At 31.8% G+C, this 12,242-nt stretch overlaps 1 protein-coding gene across 9 annotated transcripts in view; it reads right to left on the reverse strand.

Annotated features, from left to right (window-relative positions):
- Window positions 1-337: 337 nt before the first annotated feature.
- The window catches only part of LOC143081646 (uncharacterized), a 43,378-nt gene continuing 31,473 nt past the window's right edge, over window positions 338-12,242 (reverse strand). For 6 of the 9 annotated variants that reach the window (XM_076257430.1, XM_076257420.1, XM_076257440.1 and 3 more), the window contains 4 exons: window positions 10,785-10,887; window positions 9,605-9,874; window positions 7,373-7,427; window positions 338-3,260 (listed from right to left, as the gene is read on the reverse strand). In XM_076257430.1, the coding sequence (XP_076113545.1) occupies window positions 7,392-7,427; window positions 9,605-9,874; window positions 10,785-10,887 (409 nt within the window). In that variant the 3' untranslated portion in view covers window positions 338-3,260; window positions 7,373-7,391. The other 3 variants (XR_012980040.1, XR_012980037.1, XM_076257432.1) reach the window with 3 other exon arrangements.

Raw genomic sequence — 12,242 nt, forward strand, 5'->3', positions numbered from 1 at the left:
AAGTTTTATTTACCTGATTGTGTAAACTTTCTATAACTTCAAAAGGTAAAATTATTTTACCTATGCAAATACGCTGAATTTACCTAAATAGGTAAAACAAGTACTCTGGATTATCTCCCTTTGACAAATGATCTTTTTGTTTATTTGATCAACTTAATACAGATATGTTCCTAGTCCACTTGATTTTTTTATTACCTCCCTTATTTTTGTTTACTTTTTTAAGTAAATACTATAATTCAGTTAAATTGGAATGACAACTTTTAACGACTTTCACAAATTCTATATCGGGTATTCGTAGGTACATTGTTACTGTTGAATCAAGGAAAAGTCAGTGTAAACAAATGTTTTATTAATCAACATAAAACTAAACAACTGACAGTCAAAGGAATATAAGTTTTTGAACAAAAATAATTCATGAAATATAAAAAAAATAATTCCATAATAATAAAATATAAATGCATCTTATTTAATAACACAAATAACAAAAGAAACTGTTTATCAGCTGGTTTATACACTTTCATGACTAGAGAAAGCTATCAGTAGCGAAATTAAAGTTTCAACTTTATATTGTTCTACATATAAAATAGATACAAGGACAGGTACATAGAAAACCATAATCTTCAGTCAATGTTATAACTTGAGACAAGTTATTAGAGAAAATAACAGGCATACTGTTATTATGTGAATTATAATGGGGTTATCTCCTCATATCATCAGTTATTTTGAAAACAAAACATGTACAATGGTTGTATTTTTATGATAACTTCTCTTGAATTTTCTTTAAGCAATTGTTTAATATTTTGACAATTTTTAGATTACCTTAGCAATTTGTCAATGATACTTTTTGATTAAATAGTTATTATTCCTTCAATTTCAGGTAACTAAAAAGATGTTTACAAACAAGATAGCATCAAGCCAAAAAAACAAAACATGCATGTAATTACAGTTTGAAGTTGTCTTCCCCAATATAATCATTGAAAGTGTAATAACAAGTATGTTGTTCCTTCCTGCTTGACCCGATCTTGTTGGTTTACATCTGTAGTTACTTTTCCTCAATGCCCAGTAGATTTTACAACAGTTTTTTGCAGATTAATTACCATTTAATTGTAAGGTACCATAGATAAATTGCTAAAATAATCCCAAAAACATGAAAATGTTAAATCAATTCCAGTAAAAAAATCAGACTCAAGACGAAGTGAAGGTATATTACCCTATTAGTGTTTCACCTGACAAAAATGTCTCTGATAACTGACATTTGTTATTACAGACATTGTTTCTATGTAACAGACAATTCATGAACTGCTTGTAGTGATGCTAAAGGGTTAATCTAAGTCAAATGAGAAAGGAGTTATCATATATGAATTCAAACAAAAACACATAAAAACTTAGTATGGTAAAAACTCGGTGCATACTTGCTTAACACAAAGATAAAATTGGAAGTCCTAAGTACAGAAAAATAAAAACATTGTAGAAATAAAACACAACCTCTATCTACCATGATTACTATTTACATACATGTACAATGTGAATAATACAATTTCAAATTCCTGAGATTGCATAAAAAAATACAACGGGGTTTGTCTCCCATACATAAAAACTGATAAATGGAATTGTGACATTTTAAAATATTAGGATTAATTATCTAACAGTTAAAGAATTCTTCCAGCTTTATTCGATTTTCAAGTCATCTCATAATATATAATTCAATGACAAAATTATGGATTTAGTTAAAGTTCTATCTCTGTGATTAAAAAAAAAAAGAAAAAAAAATCAAACTGCTGCACAATGAGAGCATGATACGTCTATATATTGTAGAAATATGCAGACCTCTACACCACCACGACAATTACCTTTGAAATACAATGTACGAGATATTCTTAAGTAACCGCGCAAAAAAGACAAAAGTACAAAAATTTTTGAACAAAAAAAAAGGGATTTTCAACCGAAAATAAACAGACCTTGAGACCATCATAACAAAAATTATGTTAAGTTTGAAGTAATTCGCATAGGGTGAACTTAAAATATGATGCAACATGTCAACAAAGACATTTTTTTTAAATAATGCGTTCCGTCTTAAAAGGCAGGTGTATAAAAACAACTGAATAAATAAAGGCAACAGTAGTATACCGCTGTTCAAAACTCATAACTCCATGGGCAAATAACAAAATAGGATACTTGAAATGAAACAAGGCTTAACAATCAGATTAATTACTTCAAATCCCCCTTTATTCCACCAGAATTTCGTTAACATCCCTGAGATTTTAAAAGTGATAACAATAGCTCACATGGCCAATAGGGCTAGGAAAGCTCAATGGAGAAATAAAAACACCACATGGGACTTACAAAAGTATATAAAACAATAAAGTGCTTATAAAATTATTGCTTTAAAAACAATGAACATCAATAAATTCAATAAGAATGAACATGATAAATACAGCAACATATACCTTAAAAAAAGTAACAATATTTAAAAAAAGGGCCCTACATGTATATGATATATTTCAACATTTTTCATCAGCAATACATATTAAAATGTCATGTACATGCTCTAAATAATGGATCATAAAAAGTATTGGACGGTTCATTCAAGACATATTTATACAGTTACATGATTATTCTCGATAATATCCAAAAGCTGAAATAAAAAAATGCAAACATATTTTGTAACGTAACATCAAGCTTTTCAATTGACTGAACATGTAACTAGTATATTGTAAAACAAAGTATAAAATGTCTGTAATAATGAACTTAAAACAATATTCAAATTAATGCCTAGTCAAAAAACATATGTACAATTGTGTTACACAGAAGTGCAGCAAGCCCTATTCATATTGCTGATAAAACATCCACACAGATATCATTAAAAAAAACCAGGGGATATTGTATACATGATTTATAATATTAAGTCAGTTAATGAGTCTATAAACATAATAAAGATAAAAAGTAAATATCAAGTGTCTGGAAAAAAGGCACTTAACTGGACTACTACATTCATGACATTTCACATATCGCAGAAAAACAACTCAATGGATGCTAAAATGTACGTAACGCAAGTCTACGAAATTACCTTAATCAGTACTGGCTGTTACAGTATCCCTAACATATACTTAATACCTGAAAACTGTTCTTACATGTTTCCTTCAGATACATTCAGGCATTTGATAGTTCTTCGATAAACATGCACTGTTGTTAGCTAATTTTCCGTGATGATCTACATTTGGTAATTTCACTAATACTCTAATTTTTTTTTTTGGCAAAATCTGAAATTGTAAAATCTACTATAGGTTGAGGATATACGAGATTTATGTATACGAGTTGGTTGACTATTATGAAATATCTATTTCACAGATGATAACATATATGTTCCTCAAGCTTTAACTGTAAAATCCCGTACAGTTTTTTCCAACGTGACTTATCGTATACGACTTATAACCAGTCATGTAACAACATGAACAACACGACGGGTACCACATGTGTAGGATGATCTGATTTGGCGTTGTTCAATTGTCCTAACACCGTGTTCTCTAAGAAACTTATAACTCTTAGGTGCCCATGCTCGCTCTACAAAATGTTGTAAAATGTGAGGAAAAAATTAACTTATTGATAGAAGAAAAGAATGAAACAAAACGCATTATATTCACGGAACAAGAGGACAGTTTAGTTATCATTACTTTTCAAAGCAATCGTTCATTGCGTGATTAGATGCATTCAGTCAGGCTCTTATCATACAACGTTACAAGTCACCATGTTCCCCGGAGAAAGATTGAATGATCGTATACAAAATACATCTAATATTAAAGTCGTTGCAGAAAATTCATATCTGTATTTGTTATATAGAAGTGGAAAAATAAATGACAAACAAATGAGAGATATCGTATAAACAAGTGATGCGAAATATGAATGAAGGTAATTCTTTCTTTCGACACATCTGTGCAAGTGTTTGAAACTCAGCAACTCTCCACAAAAGACCAAATGACACAGACAATTTTACACAATATTGCATGGGATAATCGTGCCAGTTGATGATGTGATTCTGCCATTTCTTGATGAGGTTGTTACACCTCTTGATGAGTTCAAACCACGTACTTTTTGGAAAATCTAGTTCTATTTTTAAAGTCGATTACCATTCGTTATTTTCCTCAGATAACTGTGATTATCTATATATAGCTACTGAGTAAACGTTCAAGTTCAATTTTTAAGTTCTGTTTGAATAGAGAGTAAGTCTTCGATTTCGAGTTAGAATTTTAGCCAAAATTATAATCGACTTTGATTTAGCATTGAGTCATTTATTTTTTTACCTATAACTCACATTTCTACAGTCAACGTTACACTTATTTAAAAAAAAGAGTTTTTAAACAGCCGGCAAGATTGGATTTGGGAAATCAACCTTATGTCCGAAATAAACTGTTTGAGTGCGTTTTTGTCAGCTTTTGCCCTTTTCCTACCAAAGCCTTAAACAATAACTAAAAAGTAAAATCACAAAAATACTGATCTCAGAGGAAAATCAATTCGGAAAGTCTCTAATCACATGGCAAAATCAAATGACAAAATACATTAAAAACGAACGGACAAGAACACTGTCATATTCCTGACTTCGTACAGGCATTTTAGAATGTAGAACCCTGGTTTATAGCGCTAAACCTCTCACTTTGTTGACAGTCTCATCAAATTCCGTTATATTTACAATGATGCGTGTACTAAACAGACATCATTATTAATTTACGTTTTTTTGATTGAGTTAAGCGTGCCAATTGATATTTTATCGTGTGTTTTTCTATGTTGTGATGTTATGCTATTGTTTCAGAAAAAGGGAGAAGGTTTGGTACCATTAAAACGTTTAATCCCGCTGCAAATGTTTGCACCTGTCCTAAGTCAGGAATCTGATGTACAGTAGTTGTCGTTTGTATATGTAATTTATACGTGTTTCTCGTTTCTTGTTTTTATATAGATTAGACCGTTGGTTTTTCCATTTGAAAGGTTTTACATTAGTAATTTTGGAACCCTTTATAGCTTGTTGTTCGGTGTGAGCCAAGGCTCCGTGTTGAAGGCCGTACATTGACCTATAATGGTTAAATTTTTTAAACTGTTATTTGGATGGAGAGTTGTCTCATTGACACTCACACCACATCTTCCTATATTTATCATAAATAAAATAGTCAAAATACGGGAACAGCAGTCATCTTCGTGAAACAATTTTAAAAGGAACAATTGAACAGAACACAAAAACATCTATCTACAAACACATTCATTGCTTCGCGTGTCTGATGTCAGAAAACGTTAATTTGAACTTGAACTCAATTACAATTATACTCATTTGAAGCACATTAAAAAAAAAACGAAACATGAAAAACGTAGAATAAAAGGGTGTAGTGGTTTTACCACATCAAGTAATTTGATAACAATACCATAGAATGACAGGACAACATCAAATACTGGAACGAACAGACCAAGTGTGATATCGGAAGATTTTGAAATATCAGTATGTAAACTTAATATCATAAAATCAAATTAAGAATTAGCTAATCGTCATTAAGCCCCAGTCCCTCTAGACCACAATCGCACCACGCTCATCGCGATCTGAATGTAATTTAGACCGCGGTGAGGTTGCGGCATGAACGTGTAAACTGCCGTTGCTTTCACGATGCTACTACGTCCTCATTACAACGATCCCTCTACGATTATACCACGTTCTCATCGCGCTTATTCTACGACCTCACTACGCTTATCAGATCTTTCTACGCTCATCACGTTCTCACTGCGATTATAGCACGTTCTTACCAAGATTATACTACGTTCATACCGCTATCTTACTACGTTCTCAGCAAAAACGTCAACATCGTGTTCCATATCAATACAGTTCCATTCCTTCCATTTCTGATTAATACGTAGATTTAGCGGAAACAATACTGTCATGCCACCAAAATCTACTAGAACACGTGGCGTGGTGGTAGGGGTTGATTTAAGGCAGAGGAAGCTCTGATAGTAACGAATCCAGATCAAGCAGAGATGACGGAATGACCAATTCAACCTAAATTACAACCTATCGCTAGTCCTTAACGCTCAAATAACGATATTTTAGTGAACGATAGCAGAGATGACACAGATGTGTCAATAGATATAGGAAGATGTGGTATGAGTTCCAATGAGACAAGTCTCCATCAAACTAATAATTTCTAAAATTAAACCATTATAGGCCAAGGTACGGCCTTAAACACGGAGCCATGGCTCATATCAAACAGCAAGCTATAAAGGGCTTCAAACATTACTAGTGTTAAACCATTCAAACGGGAAAACCAACGGTCTACAGGGCGGATCAAGCCATTTTAAAAAGGGGGTGCCAACCCAGAGTAAAAAGGGGGGTTCCAACTATGTGCTCCCATTCAAATGCGTTGATCTACCAAAAAAAAGGAGATGTTCCAACCCCTGGACCCCCCTCGGATGCGCCAATGGTCTAATGTATATAAAAACGAGAAGCATTTTTGAGCCGTAAGAGAAATTGGACAAGAAGTATAATTATATACAGACAAACTAAACCTGGAGATATTTAATATATTTTATGTGAAAATGACAATCAGATTGATAGACGTAGTATGAACGTAGTCAGGTCGTAAGAAGAGCGTGAGGACGGCAAGGACGTGTTAGAATCGTACTATGGTCTTGAACAGCTTAATGTTAACGTGGTATAGTCGTAGTGGAAGCGTAGATGGGTCGCGGTGAGAACGTGTTGGTCGTAGTGAGGTCGTAATAACGTCGCTGTGAGATCGTAGCACAGTCTCTCCGAATAGACTCACGCTTTCGCTACGCTCTCGCTACGCTCTCGCTACGATGGTACATCTATTGTTTTGAACATATTCAAAGTTGACCACGCTCAACACGATCTTGAAGACCTCACCACGACCGTGATACGACCTTACTGCGGGATACACGATCGTACTACGATCATCAAAATTTCCATTTTTTTCACAGATCATAGTGCGATTGTGGCCTAGTGGGACTGTGGTATTACTGAATAACAAAACTACATCATATAATTAAACATCTGCATAACGTTAACCCACTGCCACATCGAAATCTGTTTCAAAAAATGATTTTATGTCACAATCGAATTAAATTATGGTGAAACCACAGCGAGTAATGAAAAAAAACATGTTATGTAAGGACAAAACCAAACTGAATCAATTCAAACATCATTAAGTAATGTCAAAACCATATTATATACAGACATAGTATCAATAATTAATAATTAAACCATCCAATACCTTAATTTAGTTTATTTCGAATTAACCAGCAAAAAACACACACCATTTATAATGTATACTCACAGACAATAAAACATGATAATAAATAACGTATCCCTATATATTTTACTCACCACGTGCTGATGTTTGCTATTATCTTTTAGATAAATCTCTACACTTATGGTAAACCTAAACAAGTAAACAATCAATGTTGTTCTAGTTAACAATACATTACATGTATTTGCAAATCGTTGAAAATATTATTTATAGAATAAAAAGGAGAACGCATGCGTCAGATAAAACAAAAATACAGTTCTCTCTTGTTTTAGCAGATAACATTGTAGAAAAAATCAACCAAAGTCCTCGTCGATTGAAAATACATGACTTTTTAAAATGAATTTCTACCAATTCAAATATTTATAAAAATAGGCACTGAATGTAAATTTTCATTTTCGATCACTATTTTCCCAATTATATTCCTTTACTTGTAATCGCTGTTTAGTCGAAGTGTTCTCACAAGTTTAACAAATTAAAAAGAAAACTCCCGATGAACGTATATCAAGTAAACACAAACGCAATAAACTTTTATACAATTGGTATAACATATTCAATGAAAGTTTCGGTGAGCGATAGCTGTAGTCATGAATTTTTGAGATATATATAATTTGAGATTTTTTTTTCGTTTCAAAACATGTGGACAAACTTTATATTTGATAAGGAAAAAGCCCCAACAACATTTGGTCATATGATTGTAAATAAGAGAAACAATCAATTAAAATTATCAGAATTAATCATCTGGCCATTAACTGTATTAAAAAACACTAACATGAATAAACACAAAAGAAAATATGATTTTTTTTATTGAGGTTAATGACAATATAAACGTCATTCTTTAAGGATGAACTTATGTGAATTTGTGTCAAATGTTCGGACTCCTTGGTGTTTTTCATTCCAAGGTAAAATATTTTGCCCCATAACACTTATTTATTTTGTCATATAAATCTTAATAGCTCATGAAAGGTCATTTAACAAATTTTAGAAGATTCTTAATTTGCTTTCTTTTGTTTTGATACCCAAATAATACCAAGGCATATATAAGGTAAGAGTCCGAGTCAGCCTTATCCCGCCTAATTTTACATCTCAAATATCTCGAAAAGTAGGTCCATGACCTATTAATATTTTTAGCTTATTTTTATCATTAACGAATGCTCTACCAGCTAACAGTATGAATTTCAAATTCTTAATTTATTAATTTTCACCTAACCTCACCTAAACACATCCTTAAGCATTTTTAGCAATATTTTGTACACGTAATAAAATGTACAAGGTACCTTTGTACATGTAATAACTTTTATATTGATTGCAACTAATTTTTTTTTATTTCCTTAATATAGTAACACAGCTATATTTTGTATAATGTCAATTTCATCATGAAACACTTTCTCCACAATCAGGGGTCCATATAAGAATGAAAATAAGTTTGATATTTGTGCTACGATTTAAAAAGCTTTCAAGGTATTAATTTAAGATGCATTATAAAACCAAAATTAGGTCAATGTCATAAACATATAGACTTTTTTGTACTCGGCGCAAAACTGGGGAAATGCTCAGTAGAACATCGCCCTTATCAGCCTCATGTAAAAGAGTTTATATTTTTATGACATTGACCTGATATTGTTTTTATAATGCATCTTAAATATATATATTGTTAAAATTATTGACACTGACGAAGGCTTTTTCTTAAGCCGAAATATTTGTCAACACGATTTAAAAACAACCTCTTCCTATAATACCATCTCATATTAGTACCGTTGTGCAAATTTTTAGACATATATTGTTTTCTTTATCTGAATACTATCGTCTATTCTAGACGATCCAGTATATAGTAAATTTGCTAATTAGTCCTATTATAGACTTGTATACATTTTTATTATTTTCGGTAGAGCATATTTCTTGATTCGCAATTCTGGATGAATGGGATACTGCAAAAACAGTGTTTAGGATGGCAGCCTTTATGTTTCTAGAATTGATATTTGTCCGGGTTGTTTTTTTTTTTTTTGTATGAAGGTCCATTATAACGGACCTGCATATCCAAAATATAATATTTTACAATCTAACAACTATGTACAACCGCTATATTGGATTGCCAAAAAAAGGGTCTTACCGGTTTTTTGTCAGTTTGCATGGGATTAGATACGGGTTTTGGAATACACTCGGGATTATATCTTGAAGGAAAAATACATCAACACAAAAGAGCTTTTAACTTGATCGGACAAAATATGTAAAGAAAAAATCTGCAACGGCTATTTGTATACATACAAATAAACTAAATAAGAACTGTGACAGCATTTGCAGTCTCAACATACCATATCTAGATAAACACAACTTGTTCTGTCCTTGTTATTCGCAATAATACACGACCATTCAGGACTCGACCAGTATATTCTAAAACCTGCTTCAAATATCATTCTCAACTGTTGAAGTGCTGTTAAATAGTCAATTCCGGACACTGGATCTCCGTAACTGATCCGAATAGAGAACTGGTGTATTACATTTAGTACTCCACTCATCATAATGTGATCAACTACACTTTCAGTTAGTGATTCAACATCAATAATGAGTATGTTCTGGTCATTCTACCGATATCAAAATAAAAAAATATGTTAAATGAAGATAAGACGATAAATATGTCATTCACTTTTATAATATAAATGCACATTGTACACACTGAATAAAAAGAAAGAATAAAGTTGAGTGCATCGCTGTCAGTACAGATCAACAAATTTACTGTTTAATTTTACTCATGCTATGCATAAGTAAGATGACTTTAGAAAACCAAAGAAATTAATATTAATTGTCAACTGCTTGTTTCTTTACAATTGCTTGTCTGGATTGACGTGTTACAACGTGGATTGACGTGTTACAACGTGGACTAACGTTTAACATATGCAGACTGTCTACACTATTTTACTTTATCTTACATATATATTTGTCTAATTAGCAAGCATACGATCTCCTATCTATAGAACTGTACATTTAGAAGACATCACGCACAAGCGTAAGTAGAAGTATGAGATTTATAAAACGAAAACAAAACAGCATTTGAGTTAGACAAAATGTCTTATACGCGTAAGACAAAGAACAGTAAAAAAAGTAAACACAAGTTGAAGTTTCATCAAAATAGTTTTTTTTTCATTTACATTACACCAATAAACTATTCTGTGAGGACCAATCCAAACTCAAAAACTGTTCTGAAGAAGTGCGTTTCTTTTATTAAGCCATTAAGTATAAACCTCAAGAAGAATGATACCAAGAGTGAATGTCACTCAACAAGATGATTCGTCGATCTAATCATTGAAGAAATAAATAATGATATGACCTTGATTTATTATATTGTTTCGATTGTTAACAAATACTCGCTATTTTGTTGAAGATATATCTGAAGATCAAGTATGTATACTTTGAGTTTTGTTTTGAATTCAGTTCTTAAAATATCTAAATGGTGTTGATTTAATCATATGTTCGTATTACACATAATTACTATACCAATCCTTGTTTCACTGCATCGCTCCATGTACCAAGTTTAATAGACTGACCTCCAAGGTTATCTTTATTCTTTTGATATACATATATATCTGTTCCCTTTATTCTTAAATGACAAATAATACTTCGTGGTTTATCATTTTGTGGTTTTATATGATGTACAACAAGAATTATATGATGCATTATCGGTCCTGTATTTTGATTTGCTAAATATTTGAGATTTTACTTTTTTTTTTTAAAGTTCATAATTTCTAATAAAACAAAGTCAGGAAAAAGACTTAGAAGGTATACGACCGATTGCTGTCCCCCATTTACAAAAAAAAAAAAACCAAACAACACCAATACTAAATAAAATAGAGAATGGAAATGGGGAATGTTTCAAAGAGACAACAAACCGACCATTGACCAGACAACGGCAGAAAGTCAGCAATAGGTCTTTAATGCAGCAAGACTTCCCTGACACGGAGGCGTCCTTCAGCTGGCCCCTAAACAAATATATATACTGGTTCAGTGATAATGAGCGCCATACTAAACTCCAAATTATACACAACTAAGAAGGTGCACGACCGATTGCCTCCCCCATTCACAAAAACAATCAACCAAAACTAAAACCTAGTACAAATCGGGTTATATAACGAAGGATGTATTTGTAAATATTTAGGTATCTTAAACATACATTCCAAACGTTGTTTTATTTTGTTTACTGATTTTTATATACCTGTTTTCTTTCATATTTCAATTTGACTTTTGAATGTTTGAGTGTTATATTAGAAGACTAAAAATAGATAAAACAGAACCCTCAGTATCAATTGTAAGCCTTGCATTATCAAAATGGAATCTGTTAATACTACGGATTTTCAATTTTATAATCTAAACAGATCAACAATGGACATGTTGTAAACCCAGATTGATAATACGGTTCTATGCCTATCTGTGTCATTTTACGTGAAAGATACGTTTTTTCATGACAAAAGTCAGTTTGACAGTATATGACTGATCTTATTACAACTTGAATTTTGTAATTATAAAAGTCGTTTTGAACTTTTTACTTGTTTATCTTTAACATACATTCCAAACGTTGTTTTATTTTGTTTACTGATTTTTATATACCTGTTTTCTTTCATTTTTCAATTTTGACTTTTGAATGTTTGAGTGTTATATTAGAAGACTAAAAATAGATAAAACAGAACCCTCAGTATCAATTGTAAGCCTTGCATTATCAAAATGGAATCTGTTAATGCTACGGAATTTGAATTTTATAATCTAAACAGATCAACAATGGACATGTTGTAAACCCAGATTGATAATACGGTTCTATGCAGAACCTATCTGTGTCATTTTACGTGAAAGATACGTTTTTTCATGACAAAAGTCAGTTTGACAGTATATGACAGATCTTATTACAACTTGAATTTTGTAATTATAAAAGTCGTTTTGAACTTTTTACTTGTTTGGCTTAAT

This window comes from Mytilus galloprovincialis, chromosome 1 (genome assembly GCF_965363235.1).
Source record: "Mytilus galloprovincialis chromosome 1, xbMytGall1.hap1.1, whole genome shotgun sequence".
NCBI lineage: Eukaryota > Metazoa > Mollusca > Bivalvia > Mytilida > Mytilidae > Mytilus > Mytilus galloprovincialis.